General features: G+C 47.7%; 1 protein-coding gene across 4 annotated transcripts in view; it reads right to left on the bottom strand.

Annotated features, from left to right (window-relative positions):
• The window catches only part of RYR1 (ryanodine receptor 1), a 93,345-nt gene that overhangs the window by 57,912 nt on the left and 18,272 nt on the right, over positions 1–17,161 (bottom strand). For all 4 annotated transcript variants that reach the window (XM_072608347.1, XM_072608345.1, XM_072608348.1 and 1 more), the window contains 18 exons: positions 15,650–15,754; positions 15,357–15,460; positions 14,881–14,964; positions 13,589–13,896; positions 12,668–12,870; positions 11,555–11,729; positions 10,920–11,128; positions 9,525–9,937; positions 8,918–9,050; positions 8,536–8,696; positions 5,731–5,896; positions 5,038–5,124; positions 3,550–3,776; positions 2,384–3,005; positions 1,488–1,739; positions 1,090–1,290; positions 351–462; positions 72–218 (listed from right to left, as the gene is read on the bottom strand). In XM_072608347.1, the coding sequence (XP_072464448.1) occupies positions 72–218; positions 351–462; positions 1,090–1,290; positions 1,488–1,739; positions 2,384–3,005; positions 3,550–3,776; positions 5,038–5,124; positions 5,731–5,896; positions 8,536–8,696; positions 8,918–9,050; positions 9,525–9,937; positions 10,920–11,128; positions 11,555–11,729; positions 12,668–12,870; positions 13,589–13,896; positions 14,881–14,964; positions 15,357–15,460; positions 15,650–15,754 (3,709 nt within the window). The remainder of the gene's footprint in view (positions 1–71; positions 219–350; positions 463–1,089; positions 1,291–1,487; positions 1,740–2,383; positions 3,006–3,549; positions 3,777–5,037; positions 5,125–5,730; positions 5,897–8,535; positions 8,697–8,917; positions 9,051–9,524; positions 9,938–10,919; positions 11,129–11,554; positions 11,730–12,667; positions 12,871–13,588; positions 13,897–14,880; positions 14,965–15,356; positions 15,461–15,649; positions 15,755–17,161) is intronic.

Raw genomic sequence — 17,161 nt, 5'->3', positions numbered from 1 at the left:
TGGGCACTTCCCCTGGCTGGTCATGCCTCCCCTTGTGGGGCAGGGTAGGGCTGGCCTGGATTTCTCCTTACCAGGCTTTTTCTCTTCAGGAGCAGGGGTCTCATCTGGCTCCTCCTCCTTCTTCTTCACCAGCTTCACCTTTTCCAAAAAGTTCATCAACCGACCTCCCAGTGTGGTCTCCTCTTCCACCTCCTCCTCCTCTCCCGCCAACTGGATGCCTATGAGAGGAGGGAGTGTGAGAACCAGCCTGGTCTGGGGTGAAGAGACCTAGGAGAGAGCCAGGCTCTTCCATGGGATGGGGAGCAGGAGAGGCCTCTGAGAGAGGTCTAGGGAAGGGTGTCTCTCCTCACCACAATGCAGAAGCAGGTCCTGGTGAAAATCTAACAGCTCTTGCCGTACTTCATCTGGGACTGGACAATCCTCCTCATCTTCCCCACCTTTGAAATGCAGAAGCATGTTGATCTGAAAAGGAAATCAGAGTCAGAATGGTCAGAGGACAGAATGGGGCAGGAGAACCAGGTCTGATGGGTCACGGCTCAAGGAATGGGACTTGAAGACCAAGGATGAGAAACCAGGCAAGAGAAGACCAAAGGCTAGAGTGGGTCATGGAGGCTCATTGGAGGGAGGGAGGATTGCAGCTCATTTTAAGGAGCTGAGGGTAGGACAGAAAGTAGAGGTTGGGGTCAGAGGGCAGGGATTAGATGGAAGGTCAAAGGCTCAGAGTAGGTTTGGAGGGTTGTGAATGGGGGGCAAGGGGTTGAGGTCAGAAGACAGAAGGTTAGACAGTGTTTAGGTAACAGGAGATGAGGGTCAGAGGTCATGGATCAGGGAAGGGAGAAATAGATTCAATGAATAAGGAGTAGAAAATTGGGAGTAGGGGGAAGGGAAAGAGAAGGGAAGGAAATAAGGATTTATACAATACCTACTATGTACCAGGTACTGGACTAAGAGTTCAGAGAATAGAGAGTAAAGGGCCTGGGAACCCAGGGATGAGGAATCATGGGTCAGGGAAGTGGAAAGAAAGAGCGGCCAGAGGACAGGGGGCTGGAGGGTCGGGGGTCCTCTAGCTGGGGCCAGGTCATCAGGCACCTGCTCCTGGGGTGGAGAGCGGAACTCTCTGGTACGCCGGGCAGTCTCTGCTGCCGACATGGTGAAGGCCCGCATAAGCAGGCCATAGCGGCTGCGCTGGTTGCCCTGGAGGCGATGGACATAGCGCTCCGAGAAAGCGATGAGAGCCTCCACTCGGTGCTGTAACTCCTGGTCACAGAAGTACTCCAACAGATGGCACATCTGGAGGCCGGAGAAAGTGTGAGCCCATGGGCAGCCAGACCCCTGGGTATCCAGACCCCATGGGAGCCAGACCCTGTGGGCAGCCAGAACCCCGCCATGGGCAGCCAGACCCAATGCCCATCTGGCAGCAGCTGATCCACCAAGGTCCTGAGGCAAGCTGGCACAAATCTGCATCCTAGGACCACCACTCGACCCACCTGTAACTTGACTGACTCTGGCAACTTCATCTGAAGAAGTCCTTCCTCCACAGCTTCTCCGTCTTCTCCCTTCTCTTCCTCCTCCTCCTTCTCCTCCTCTTTTTCTTCTTCTTCTTTTTCTTCTTCTTCTTCTTCATCCTCCTCCTTCTCTTCTTCATCCTCTTCCTCTTCTTCCTCCTCTTCCTTGAAAACCTCAGGTTCAATCATCCTCAGAATTTGCTTAACATCCTCGTCCCCAAAGACGCCCATCACCTGCGGGACCAATTCCAGAATGGTCACCCTCCATTATTGGAGGCCGATGTCCCTCTCCTTCCTTGTTCTAGGTTACTCATTTTCCTCTCCATGTATCATCTGCTTCCCCAGCCCTGTCTTTTCCCTGTCCCACACATAATCCATGGTATTTCTTTCCCATTCCCCTCTCCCATCCCTTTCCATCCTCATGGACCCAGCTGCCTTCCCTCCTCTGGGAAAGTCTCTTGGATTGCAGGCCTTCTCCCTCACTAAGCTCCTCTGGGTCACTGAGCCTCCTTGGGTCAGTCTCACAAATTCTCCCCACATAGTCACCCAGCCAAGGTTGGGTGGGTAGGAAGGCTGTATGTGATGGATGGGGTGAGTGATCAGAGGATGTTATGAGTAACTATGAGAAGGAGAGAGGTCAAGAGAGTGAATGGTCAGAGAAAGAGTTGTCAGTGAAGGGGGTGTCTGATGGAGGAGTGAATAACTCCTAGATGGAATCTAGTTATTATGCAAGGGTGGATGACTGACAGGTGACATGAATGATCGATGGATAAAGTAAGTGATTCATACTCAGAGTTAGAAGCTGTGAAATATGGAGGGAGACTGATGGATAAAATTAGTGACAGATGGAGGGAGGGAGTAAATAACTTGATGATTACCAGCAGGTTGGACACCAGTTTGAGGACTGGCACAAACTGGAACTCCACAGAGCCACCCACAGGGTCCCGAGCATGCTGGCCTCCATCTCGAACAGCCTCCCCTAGCATCCTCAATGCCTTATCCCGGAGCACCTCTAGGGGGATGGACGGGCTGAAGCGGGCAGGAGCCTCAGCAGAACCTGCCCCTACCAGGGCCGCCACGAAGCAAGGTGGAGAAAAGTGGAGAGGTGGGCGCAAGGAAGTGGAGGCCCCCACGCCAGGCAGTCCGTGGTGCCGTGGGCTCTCCTCCCCAGGCTCAGCCGGGGGACCTGGTGGGAAGAGGGTGATGGTGCTGGTCTCAGGCGTCAGCGGCACAATGTACTCATTGAGCATGGAGCGGCGGGAGCGGCAGGCGCTCTCCAGGTGAATGCTGATGAGAAGGTCATAGTAGCCAGCTCTCAGTGGGCCAGGGAGGTGGGCGTCCTCAATGGCGTGAAGCAGCTGGGCCTGGTCCACATGGCTGCAGAGTGCATGGGCCACTCGATTGTTCCCCAAGGCACACACAGCCCGGTAGAGGTTCAGTGTGTGGGAGTGGAAACGCTGCAAGGAGAGGCGCTCAGATAGCTCCAGGATGTCCATACAGCTGTGGCCAGAAGAGGGGAAAGACAGAGACAGAAAAAGGTGAAGAGAGAGGCAGAAGGGGGCAGAAGAGAAGACTGGGAAGGGCAAAAAAGACTAGGAAGGGACAAGAAAGTACAGACACTGAAAGATAGAGAGTGGGAGATGGAGGAAAGGAGGAAGACAGGGACAAAGAGAGATATGGAGAGAGTGAAAATAGGAGGGGGGAATGGAGAAATTTAGGTAGAGGTAGACAGAAAGAGTGAGAGATTACAGAGAGAAACAGAAAGAGAAAGGGAGAGAGACAGAGACAAAGAGAAAGGGAGAGACAGACAGACAGACAGAAATAGAGATCCAGAGAAAGAAACAGATAGAGACAGAGCAGGAAAGGAGAGGCAAAGACAGAGGGACACATGCACAATAAAGTGAAAGTCAAGGGGTAGAAATAACTATGTAGAACCAGACTCAAGCTTGAGGAGGGTGGGGAATTAGAAGTTCTAGGTTCCCCAGGGTAAGAGTGATTGGAGAGGTCTCCTGAGGCTTGGGCAGGGTGGGGTGAAGGTGCTCACCGGTTCTCCTCAGGGATGTGCAAGGCCATCATGGTGAGTGGGTCCTCACACTGCACAGCCCAGCCCAGTCGGTCACCTGCCCGGTGTGTCTCCACTTGTAAGAAGTGGTTGGGCATCCTGCTCCAGGACACGGGCATGAGCATCTGCACCTCCAGGCGTGGGGGGCACTGTGGAGCTGGGTTCTTCCGCTCACTCAGGAACATGGCAGCTGACAGGGGCATGATATTCTGATGGAGGAGAGGGGATGGGGCCAGGGGAAGTTGAGAGATCTGAAGGTCAAGGACTCCACCTCCTACCTTATTCAGTCAGTCATACCATCCTTTTGCTTTATACACCAGCCAAACTGGACCATGTGGTTCCTTGCATCCCCTTATTCTCCCCACCTCCCTGCCTTTGCTCATACTTTCCCCTATGTCTGGAATGTTCTTGGCTATTCACCTGATCCTCCCAGGGTCAATAATGGCCTTCTCGCTCAGCTCTCAGAGAGTACTTTGCCCTTTGGACAACTCATGGAATAGTGTATGATGGTAACACTCTAACACTGTAACCTTCCAGATGGCAGGCATTTAATACTACCTCAACTTTGTCTCTGCTCTAATAATCTGGTCCAAGTCAACAAAAGTTTGTGTAATTGATGAATGAATGAACAGATCTCTCTATTATTCATCACACCCATGGATTACTCATTCCAGTCACTCAACATCCACTGGACACTTACAGTATCTATCCATCACTCACTGACTGTACCATTCATCCTTCCATCATTTAGTCACATCATTTGTCCCCTCATCCTATTCACTGACCACTCATTCCATCCATGTATCAGTTATTCCATCCTTTAATCCATTCTTTGAATTATCTATCTATCTATGTCTGTCTGTCTACCTATATATTCCTCATCCTATTCATTTGGCCACTCCATCTATGAGTTGCTGATCTCATCCAGCCAACATTCACTCTCTCCATTCATCCCTTAGTCTATCCATTAGGTTGCTCCGTCTACCCATCCATCATTCTTTCCACCCATCCATCAATCCCTCATTTTATCCACTGGCCTTCCACACCAATCATGTATCACTTATTCCAGCCATACATCCATCACTCCATCTATCATCTATCCTTCATTCCATCCATTGGTCACTCATTCCATTCATAGATCACACACCTCAACCAACCAACACTCACTCTAGCCATCCCTCAACCTTTCCATTGGCCCCTTAATTCATCTATTTATCACTCCATCAATCCACCCTTGTCCTATACATTGGTCACTTACTTTGCCCATGTATCATTTACTCCCTCTGTCCATCAATCTATCCATTCTTCACTCCATCCACAGAACACTTTCTCCATTCCTTCACTCACTCATTCATCACTCACCCAACTCTCCTATCACTCATTTCATTTGCCCATCCAAAATTTCACCCATCTGTGCCACTGTTTCCAGGAATTTCCCAACCCCCTAGACCACTACCCCTGCCCCATCACCTTCAGCTTTCCCAGTTCAAATTGGATAACATTTTGGTTGGTAGGCAGTACAAAAGCAGCTGGAAATAGCTTCGTATTTGGCTCCACCTGGTGGAGAAAGGGAGGACATGAGAAGAGAACCACAGTTGGAGGGACAGCGTCTGTCTCTGGCAAGGTCAAAAGGAGGGAGAGCCAGCCAGCATGTTTGAACCAAGAGCCCGAGACCTGGCCTCAACTTTATTTCTTCTCACCAGTCCCTGAACACAGAAGCTCATTCCTGTCTCTGCACCAGGTCACTCCCTACTCCCAACACACACTTCTCACCACCTCCCAGGCTTCTTCTTCCTCCAGGGCCCGGGCATGGGTCCCCACTAGATCTGCCTCCTTAGCCCTCTTCCCTCCTAAGCCATTCCAAACCCTCAACTTCTGGGTTCACATCTAACCTGGGGATCTCCTAGAGTATTTTGTGGGGGATACGGATGGGGAATCATGGGGTTGAGTCCTGTCTCTGCAGCCAGATGTGAAGCTCACTTTTCTCCAGGAGCCAGCCTGTGTTGTCCCTGATCAGCCTCCCCCATGGTGTGATAGGAGATAAAAACTGGAGGAAGCTCAGTGAGAACTTGGAGACGGGTGAACTGATAAGGAAAATCCATTAATTGTATCTAACTGAATGGTTGTAGGGAGAGGTGGGAGACTCCTCAGAGTGAGGCTGACCTGGAAAAAGGTGTTGCTCTCTTTTCCATTGGCCGTGAAGGTCATGAGGCCAGTGGCCAGGTCCACCAGGCAGCCGATGACCAGGTCGGTGTGGCTAATGCGTCCTTGCTGTCCTGGGCTCACGAAGTCCCCACCCCATACCATGTAGCAGTTACTGCGCTTCAGGCTAACCAGAAGGGAAGAGAGAGAGGAGTCACTGCACTGAGCCCTAGCCCCAAGAGCTCTGAGATTCAGACCCTGACCTTGAATCCAGAGGAGTGAGGATCTGAGACCAGACCGCTAACCTAGATACCTAAGATTCTGCAGCCCTTTGAACCCAGATCCTAACTCCAGAAATCAATCCAAGGGAAGCTAGGTGGTATAGTGAATAGAGTACCAGCTCTGGAGTCAGGAGGACCTGAGTTCAAATCTGGCCTCAGATGTTTACTAGCTCTGTGACCCTGGGCAAAGTTACTTAACCCTGATTGCCTCCCCCCAAACCCCAAAACAAAACCAGAAATCATTCCAGAGATCCTCAGTCACATCTTAACCCCAGAGACATGCCCCTCCCCTCCAAAAACATGAACTAGGAGACCCAGAGTCCTGAGCATCTGAGAGTCAAAGTCTGATCCCAGATTCTAACATGATCCATTGAAATCAAAAGAATTTGGGCTAGAAGGGACCTTGAAGGTAACCTAGTTCACCCCCTTCGTTTCACAGTCTGTCAACCAGCATTTATAAAATGCCTGCTGTATGCCAGACATTGTACTCAGCACTGGGGATACAAGGAAATACAAAAACATTGTCCTTGCCTACATGATGAGCTTCCTTTCTAAGAGGGGAGACAAGTAAATGACTATGTCCATATTCTCATTGTAAATGCCAGTGCCCAGAGTCAGGTGATAGCATGCCGTGTTTAAGGAACAGCCCAGCGTCACGGGGGCATAGAGAGGAGTGAGAAGGTAGGAAGGGTCCGAGATGTGAAGGGCTTCGAAATCCAAATAGGAGATGTTCTATTTGATCCTGGAGGCAAGAGGGAGCCCTGGGGTTTATTGAAGAGAGAGTGACATTGTTGGACCTGGGCCTTAGGAAAATCATTTTACTGCTAAATGGAGGATGGACTGGAGTGGGGGGAACCTGAGGCAGGCAGACCTATTCATAGGCTACAGCAATAGTTTAGGGGAGAGATGACCAGGGCCTGGACCTTGGTTATAGAAGGGAAAGTGGAGAAAGAGGCCATAAAGAAATGACGAGATTGGAAATATGGGGAAAGTGGGAACAAGGCCTTAAGGATGATGTGGAGTTATGGAGCTTGGTCAAGTTGGTAAGAGAGGAGACTTTGGGAGAATAGTGATTGTAAGTTCTGTCTTTGACCTGCTGAGTTTGAGATGCCTCTCAGATATTTGAGATGTCCAAAGGACCTTTGGTGATGCAGGCCTGGAGCTTGGGAGAGAGGCGGGAACTGGAAATATAAATCTGGGAATCATCTGATTAGAGGTGATAATTAAAACCACAGGAGCTGATAATATCACCAAGTGAAGGAGTGTGGAGGGAGGAGAGAAGAGTGCCCAGGACAGAGCCCTGGGGGACGCTCACAAGCTAGTGTTGTTTGTGACTGGGGTGAAGGTCCGGCAGAGAAATAGGTGAACCAACATGGTCATGGTCACAAAGTTCGAATGTGAGTGACAGAACTGGGATTTAGACCCAGGGCCTCAGACTATCTTTTTCATGGTATCAGTATCAGAGCTGGGAAGGCCTTAGAACAGGGGATGGCCTTTCCACTGCACTGATCTGTGTCCATGTTTCATGACTCCAGAAGAACATAAGCTTCTTGAAGACAGGGATGGTTGCTTTTTTTTGGACTGTATCCCTGGCACATAGTAGGTACTTAATAAATGCTTATTGATTTGGACAGAAGACTCCAGAGAGGGCATGTGAAAGGATTTTCCTCGTTCATAAGGACAGGGGTGCAAGGATGAGACCATGTAGGGAAAGAATTAAGAACTGAAGACTTCCTAGAATTTTCACAGGTGGTGCCTGGGACAGATTCAGGGGGTGGGGAACCTGCAGCCTTTGTGGCCTTCTAGGTCCGCAGGTGTGGCCTTTTGACTGAGTCCAAGTTTTATAGAACAAATCCTTTTATTGGGGGGATTTGTTCTATGAAGTTTAGATTCAGTCAAAGGGCCACACACGAGCACTTAGAGGGCCACATGTGGCCTTGAGGCTGCAGGTTCTCCACCCCTGGGTTAGATGCTTATAAATGCTTCTTGCTTAAGTGACTGGATATTCTCTAGATTCTGTGTCTGTATTCTGACATATAGCAGGTACTTAATGGGTGCCTCTTCGTTCCCTCATTGAAGAGAGAGGAAAACTGATGTTGAGAGATGAGACTATTAAGTGTCCTGAGTCCTTTGCACATAGTTGGTGTTTAACCAACATTTGCTGAATTCAGATGCTGGTAGATTTAGACCTGGAAGGAATCTGAGAGATCAACTCCCTTATTTACAGGAAGGAAAATGGAGACCCAGGTAGTAGGTGGCAAAGCTGAGGGCTGATCTCCATTCCCCTGTGACTCCACACTCTCCCAATGAATTACAGCCCCCACTCCCTCCATTTCACAGGTGGGTAAACCGAGGCTCACAAATGTTAAATGTCTTGCCTAAGGTCATCTAGCAAATCAGTGGAATGACTTGCCTGGTCTTGTCACTTGTGGCTTTTCCCACTATCTGAGGCTGTGTTTCTAAGTTGTGTCTGCCCTTCCTTCCCCATGCTGTTTGGCCTGTATATTCCCATGCCTCAGAGCATCCAGGTCCCTGGGATCCTGACCTGTTGTGTACATTGCCTCGCTCATCCCCCATGGTCACCGTCACAGCCCGGACTTTGCTGAGTTCAAAATTCATGTCATGCTGGTGGTAGTCAGGGGTGACCCAGCCTACCCACACTGAACTGGGTTCCTGGCCCGCGAACACCCGGACTGAGTAGTAATACTAAGAAAAAGGAAAGACATGGAATGATGTGAGCAGGGTGGGGAGTAAGAACAGAGAGGACCCTCTGAACCCTACAGCCCTCAACCAGTATTGGGGAATGCTGGGAGATCTCCATAGACTAAGTTGGATAGTACTATTAGGGATCCAAATTCTGGGGTCTCTATTGAGGTGTGTGAGGACTCTATCATAGGGCCCCATCTTATTCCATAATCCACCCTCACCGTGGTGGTGTTGAGGATAATCTCAGGGTCATCCCTGTTGTCAGCGGGTACCACATCATGAGGCAGGCGGGGCAAAGTGGGTGTGGCAGGTGGTTGAGACATCATGGCAGCCTTCTTGGCCTTGAACAAGAACCTGGGGGTGGGGGTGGGAAGGGAGAGACATAAGAGCCCTTCCCTCTGAGCCTGTACTTCTTTGTTTCTGACATCAGGGTACCTGCTCCCTCCTTTCCCTCCCCCCAAAAAAGTTCCACCAAAAAAAAAAAGGCTCCAGAGCTCTCCTATCCACCTCAAATGTTGAGAGCCCCTTGCAATCTTTAGGATCCTTTGGGGTATCTATGTCAGGTGTCCAATGTTGGGGGCTCCTCTTAGTATGCCATGCCAGAGTATAATCTCAAGATCATAGGATTTAGAGGGGCCTTGGATACCACCTAGCTCAAGCCTCTCATTCTGTAAGTGAGGCTCAGAGAGGGCCACAGAGCTAGAAATGAGCAAACTTGGCATTTGAATTCATGTCTTCCATATGCTTATAGTCCCCTTCCCCCCGATACCACGTTGCCTGTCTTTGGGTTGAGATTTTCTGCCCCAGACTGGGCCCCATTGCACTCACCCCCTCTTCTTGCTCTTCTCAGTGGCAGTGTCCTTCTCATTCTCAGCCCGGGTTGGGGATCCTCCTGCTGCCTCAGCCCCTGTCTGAGAAGGTCCCCCTGCTGCCCCTTCTTTGGGGGGCCCCCCATTCCCTTCCTTATTTCCCTCAGCCTCGCCTGTGCGTCCTGCTGAACGTTGCAGCTGCTCATAGTCGGGGTCAGGCTCAGCTGCCCGGACCTCATCATCCCCTGGAGGCTGGGGGCCTGGAGGGGCCAGAGGAGTGGCCCCTGGAGTGCAACGAAAGTGCTGGTAGAACTGGACAGGAAGGCTCAGCCGTAAAAACATCATTTCCACCAGGCTGTTCTGAGAGCCCCACGTGCGATGTGTCAGGCGCAGGCAGGGAGGTGTGTCTACTGTACCATCCACTCGGGTCACCTGTGGAAGTGGAATTGTTGGGGGATGGGGCAGCAGGCCCTTGGAAACTAGAGAGTCCAAAGATTCAGGATACCCTTCTATCTGAAACCTTTCTCAATCCATCCTCTCAGCTGTGAGTGTTGGTCCTTCACACCTTCCGTTAAATTCATCTGTATATTTCTGTATTAATGCCCTTCATCTTGTTTGCATTTGTACATGTTCTGGTGGAAGCCTTCTTAAGAATGTAAGCTCACTGTGAGTGGGGATAGTTTCCTTCTCAGTAATGGTATTCCCATTGCCCAGCAAAGTATCTGACACATAATAGGTACTTGATAAATGTCTATTGCTTGATAAGTTAGATCTATTTAAGAAAACCAGGCTAAATACAACCAGTGTTATGCAAACAATGAATTATTCCCCTGGAAGTGGTTACATTATTCAAATTCCTATTGCCTATTTCCATTAAACTGAAGATAATGGCCATATTTTCCCATAATTATGACCCCAAATAATGTGAATTTGAAACCCACAACATGTTGAAATATGCACTTCAGGGCATTCATTGTTGACACTAGTTGACACATAATTAGCCAAAAACGGAAAACAGTAAAAATTGGTGAGGAAGGTACCACACTGTACCTAGGTGTTCGTGTTTCTCTAAATCTCAAACCAGAATTAGAGTGTTTTGGAGCTGGAAGGGAAGTTATAGTTTATCTAGCATGACTCTTATTTCAAAGAGGAAATAGAGGCCCAGAGATGTTAGGTCCCACACCTAGTAAGTGGCAAAGGCAAAAGTGGAGCCCAAGTTCTGACTCCAGTCCAACTTCCTTCCCTATATTGCTCTCTCTCAACAAGGGATGAGAGTCATGTCCCAAGTTTAGATCTCCTAAATCCCAAATAAATTTATCTCACATTGATGACACAGAGAATCATCTGATAGGGAAAAAGACAGAAGAGGAACTGGGGCATCTCTGGTCTTCTAGAGGGAAGGGAGAGGTCTCACCTCATAGTGGGGATGGTCTGGGGGCATAGGTTCAAACTGGGGCAGACTCTTGCTGAACCAGATGGTGACAGGCCGCTGCATATTGATGGCGAAAGGCTCAAAGCCCTCCTGGAGTCCACAGATGGTGAAGTAGCGAAGGGATCCCACGTCCTGGCCTAAATTTAGGCGTCCCACCTGGCCCAGGCCCAGGCTGCAGACAGGGAGGAATCCTGGGTGGGAGGGAGGGTGGGAGGGGCGCATGGGCAGGGGATAAAGATCACAAGGGTTCAGAAGGTAGATGATAATAACTCCTAGGCTTTTAAGTTTACAAAACACTTTCTTTACAATCATCTCTGAGAACCACAGCAAGGATAATAACTAGTATTACAAAGCACTTTAAGCTTTGCAGACCTTTTTTCAAACATCATCCCCTTTTATAGGATACCTGGGAAATAGGAGTTAGTATTACCCCTATTTTCCATATGAGGAAACTGAGGCAGACAACAGTTAAGTGACTTTCTCGGAAATTGGGTGTCTGAGCTAGGATTTAAACTTATGTCCTTCTGACTTCAAGTTTAGTGCGCTTTCCACTACTGCCTCAAGGGAGACTCAAGAGCTTTGGGGACAAGCGAAGGCTGGAAGAGGGATTTCCTTACCATCCCCAATCTCAATATCCCTGAAGGCTGTCTCTGAGCCCGAGTCGGACATAAGCACTTCTCCATTGAGTGTGAAAAGGATGGTGTTCTCGGTGAGGTCGATCATGCACCCAACCACATCTCCTGGCTGCCAGGGTCGCCCAAAAGGTTCACTGCCCATGTGCCAGCGCTGACCCTACAGACATGCAGAATGAAGGACAGCCACAGATAAGAGAGAATGTCACAGAGATACATGGAAAATGGAGACACCTGGAGAAAAACACAGAGAAAAGGTAGCAGGTTCCAGGAACTGAAGAGTGAGGAAGATCCTCAGTATTCCCTCAAATTCTACCTCTACTTTGAGACATCCTCTGCTCTTTCCCTTAGAATCAGGGGAAGAGGAACATATTGTCTCTATGTGTCTGTCTATTCTTGTGTTTAGCAAAAATTTGGATAGATGGATGGGTAGATTAGTAGATGACTGAATTAATAGATCATATCATAGAGTAAAAGGGTTAAAGAGAGTTGGAGGATAGATATATGAAAGGATGAGTGAATGAATAAAAATTTAGGTGAATGAATGAATAATTAGAGAGGTAGATGAATAAATAGGAATGAATCAATGAAAGAAAATTTGGAAGACTGGTTAGATGAATAAATCAATAGATGGATGGGTAGATGAATGGATAGATGAATGAATATTCATAATTAGAGAGAGAGATAAAAATTGCCCCTTGGGTTTTTTTTGTGATTTGTTTTCCTCTAAGTTCTGCATCAAAGTTCATTTTGGAAGGAGATGTCTATGGTCAGCCTTGAGAGGAGGGGGAAGAAGGAGAGAGGAATGATAGTTCATAGGGTCCACATTGCCTGTTTCAGGGAAGGCTAGAGAATGAGGGTGGTCCTATCTTTTGGGGGATGACAGAGAAGAGGGATTTCTCCTTGGAAGAAGTCAGATGGACAAGGGGTTCATCTGGGGGAAAGGTGGGTGGATGATGGCACAAACACAGAAGAGGACTACAGCAAGCCTGGGGAGAAGACTCTCCTTAGAGGAAACATTGGTGGCTAGAGTACAGGTTAGGTATAAACTGAGTTTAGGAGAATGGGGCAAGGGCAAGGTGGGCAGAAGGCACTCACTCGGTGGCCATTGAAGACATAAGCCAAATCATCTGCTCCCAGTTCCACATCTGGCCGCAGCTCTGGACGGGCCCAGCCCACACGCATCTCTCCAGTGGTGACAGCCTCAAACTCAAAATACCAGCGGCCACTCTGAACTGCGTAGGTGCGTTCTGCCCGAAAGATTCGCACTCGATCCCCACGTGACTGACTCTCCACTTGGCCTGGAGGCAGGGAACACCAAGGAGGGAGAAGAGTCAGAAGGGACAGAGCAGTCAAAGGAATATAATGGAAATGAGTTGAGAAAAGGAGAAAGAGGTTTCCTAGGATTTTGGTGAGGGGACAGTGAAAAGGGTCATTATGAAGAGAGGAGAGGTGACCAATGTCTCACTCCTAACTTGAGGACAAATGGTCAGGGAGGCAGAAAGAGTGACAGAGACAGAGAGGGAGGGAGCTGAAAAGAGAGATGGGGTAGAGGGATGGAGAGAAATAATCACTTGTTGAATTGAATTGGAGATATAGAGGAAATAGGAATGAGAAAAACAAACAAGAAGAGGAAAAGTGAGGATAGGAAGAAAGGGAGGGTAGAAGAGAGAAAGGCAGTTAAAAAGAGAGAGATGAAGGGATAGAGAAAGAGATGGGAAGAGGGAAGGGTGAGAGAAGACATCAAGGAAAGAAAGAGGGAATAAAAAGAAAGAAAAAATTGAATCAGAGACCAAAGGAGAGAAAATGAGAGAAGAAGAAGAAAGAGAAAAAGGGAGGAAGGGAAGGAAGGAGAATGAAAGAAAGAGATAGTCAGGCAGATAGGGAGGAGAAAAAAAGAGGGGAAAGAAAGATGAATCCTCTTTCATTTGGTTAAAACAAAACTGGGGTCATTTTCTGGAATCTTGAATCCTAAAGGTGGATGGGGGCAAGAGACCCCCAGGGTCAAGGATCACTCACTGGACTCCTGATCAGGTGGCTCAATGTTGTAGCCATAACCCAAGAGGGTGCGCACAGCTTGGCAGAGGCTGTCTCGGTTACTACGCTTGGTGGCCTCATCCAGGAGGCGGTAGGGGACAAGCCGGGGGTTCCTCCGGGCAGGGATGTCTTGGACAGAACTGTAGCTCCAGCCTTGACCCACACGGTCTCTCGCCCACACATTATGCCCATTCTCAGCCAGCCGGTCAACAAGTGTTGTCTGTGCTGGTGTTAACCGCACATGGCTCAGGTCCAGTGGAGCTGGCTTGTACCGATTACTCATCATGTACCTGTGGATGCCAAAAAGCACTGACCTCTAACCCTTCACCTTCTGGTCCCCCCTTGCCTCTGATGACCCTGTTACTCAAAATGACATAACTCTAAGGGAGTATGCTCCAGACCTGAGCAGATACCCTCTCCAAAACATTCCTGACAAGTGGTCTCAGCTTAACCCACCACTTCCTAGGGCAGGTGGTCCATTCCACTTGGGGATAGCTCCAATTGTCAATAAACATTGTGAGGAAGTATTTTCTGACATCAGGCCCACACCTGCCTTGAAGCAATGTAACCCCCCCCCCCCCCCCGCCCCAGCCTCCCCATTCCTCCAAAGTTCCTGGTTCTTCCTCCTTGGAGCCAAATGGAACAAGTCCAGCACTTCTTCCAGGGGTCAAACCTTCAGGTACTTGAAGGTGACTCTCACGTCACCCCATCCCTAACCTCTTTTCTAGGCTAAAGATCTTCAGTTCCTTCAACTGATCCTTACATGTCCTATGGTCACTAATTCTCACACCATCTTGGTCTTGTTCGACACATCCTCCAGTTTTTCATTGACCTTAAAAATATGCTATCTACAATAAAAGATCAGCCTCGAGATGTATCTGGTCTGACTAGAGCCAAGTACAGGGTTGCTATCACCTCCCTTGGCCTCCTTGAATACAATGGCTTAAGGTTATAATGATGTTCTTGGCTGTCAACGATTGCTGACCAGTTGGCTGACAATATTGTTTCATCTGGAGTCCACTAACTCCCTGTAGGGCTAGCCATGCCTTACCAACCAATCTACACCTGTGCAGTTAAGTTTTGGGACCCAGATGGAAGACTTTATATTTCTCTTTTATATTTTTAGATTTGATTATTCTTGCCTGTTAAGATATTTGTGGACCCTTGAGCCTCTAAGGCCCTTTTCCCTGGCCCTATGATCCCTTGACTCTGACCTCAAAACTCTTCCCCAGGCCCCCTCCCCCATGCTTCACCCCAGGATGCTCCAAACTCACGTCTTAGGGAGTTTTGTCTTCTTGAGGTTCTCCTCAGCCTTCTCATCAGCCATGCCTACATGGCACCCCAAAGCCAGCAGGGTCCTAGAGAGGGAGCAGGGTCAGTCCCCTAAGCCCATCCCCCAGATCCACACACTTTCCCACTCTACTTTGCCTAAGATCTCTCCCAATATATCTTGAATTCTCTCTGAATCAGTCTCTGCCTCTATCTCTGTTTCAATCTGTTTTCTTATCTTCCCATCTTCCCTTTCTTCTCACACTCTGTCTTTGCCCTATCTCTTTCCATCATAGTCTAATTCTTGGTCTTTCCTTAGACTCTAGATCTCAGTTTGTCTCTGTTTCCCTTCTTTGTTTTCTTAGTCTTTGCTTCCCCTCATCTTTCTCTTTCTCTCTGTCTCTGTCTTTCTCTGGCTCTGTCTCTCTCTCTCTCTGTCTCTCAGCCTCTATGTCTCTGTTCCCAAATCTGGGCTCCTTACTTGAGTGTTTCCCCTGACATCTGCAGATTGTAGTTTCTTTCTGGCTCTGGGAGGCTGTGAAAGTCCACCAGGCATGGGTGAAGTCGTTTGTTATCATCTCGAACCTGGTTTGAGGGAGGAAGTGTCATTGGGGCAGGCAGAAGTCACTTCCCAGATTCCAGGCAGGGTTGTATCTCCTAGTTCTGATGCTTCCATGTCCATGGGGACATCTTTCCCCCTATGATGAGAAAATCCTCCCTCCTCCCAGGGACAGTATAGGCATCTTGGTCCCACTACAGCCAGTTCCCCCTCACCGGGCCATAGGTCCATCCTTGCTCAATTCGAGTTAGAGCCCAGAGTTCATGGATGTTCTCTGCCAACTTCTCGCGGATCCGTTCCAGGTGAGGTGGCAAAACAATCTTTGAGGGAGAAGTGGCCATGTGAAGTCATGGGCCTTCCACTGGTGTGACACCTCCTCCACTTCCCCTTGGTACCAGACCATTTCCCTAGGACCCTCTTTTTTTCCTCTCTCTTGGGGCTTAGGGACCACATCACCTCTCCCATTCAACTCTAAACACTAGTTATGGACCCCCATCAGCTAGAGCAGAGCACCTCTCACCTCAGCTACTCATTGCCTCCTTCTTACCCATTCCAAGATTAATGAGGATTTCTTTTAAGCACTCTCTTTCCTCTTCTGTTAATCTGAGAGATTTATATTTTTGTAAATATTCACTCATTTCACTTAGATTGTCAGTTTTACTGGCATATAATTGGGCAAAATAATTATTCAAATTAGTGCTAATTTAATGATTGCTAATCCTAATAATTGCTTTAATTTCATCTTCATTGGTGGTGCATTCATCATTTTCAGTTTTGACATGGGTATAATTTGATAATCAACTTTCTTTTTTTAAAAATCCAATTAATCAATGGCATTTTCCCCATAAAATTAGCTCCTAATCTTATTTATTAGTTCAATGATCTTTTTACTTTAAATTTTATTCATCTCTCCTTTGATTTTTCAGGATTTCCATTTTGGTGTTTTGGTGTTCGATGTTTTGTTTCCATAATTGGGGATTTTTCATTTTTTCTTTTTCTAGTTTTTTTAGTTGCATGCTCAACTCATTGATCTGCTCTTTCTTTTATTGATGTCTGACTTTAGAGATACAATCTCCCCCTTCAGTACTTCTTTGGCTGCATCCCACAAATTTTAATGTGTTGTCCCATTGTTGTCATTCTCCTTAATGAAATTACTGATTTTTCCCTATGATTTGTTCTTTGACCCATTTATTCTTTACAATTAGGTTATTTAGTTTTCAATTAATTTTAATCTATTCCTCCATAGCCATTCATTGAATGTAATTTTTATTGCATTATGGTCTGAAAAGGGTGCATTTAATATTTATGCTTTTCTGCATTTAGCTGTGAGGTTTTTATGCCCTACTACACTCTCATTTTTTGTGAAGGTGCCATGAACAGCTGAAAAAAAGGTATACTCCTTTCTATTCCCATTCAGTTTTCTCCAGAGGTCTATCATATTTAACTTTTCTAAGATTCTGTTTAGCTCCTTAACTTCTTTCTTACTAATTTCATTTATTTATTTATCTTATTCATTGAGGTCCCCTGATCAGTGGGGATTTCTAAGAATCTTTGTCTCTAGCAAGGAAATATCAATGAAAAGGGTATGAGTAAAAGACTATAAAACTCAGACCTGGAATGAACCTTGGAGAACCTTAGTTTGGCCCCTTTATTTTATAGAAGAGAATATTAAAACTCCAAGACATCAACCAAAGAGCACAAGTCTTCTTGTCTCTAAAGGACCCAAC

Source organism: Notamacropus eugenii, chromosome 5, assembly GCF_028372415.1.
Source record: "Notamacropus eugenii isolate mMacEug1 chromosome 5, mMacEug1.pri_v2, whole genome shotgun sequence".
Classification (NCBI taxonomy): Eukaryota; Metazoa; Chordata; class Mammalia; order Diprotodontia; family Macropodidae; genus Notamacropus; species Notamacropus eugenii.
This window is presented reverse-complemented; position numbering and strand designations above follow the sequence as displayed.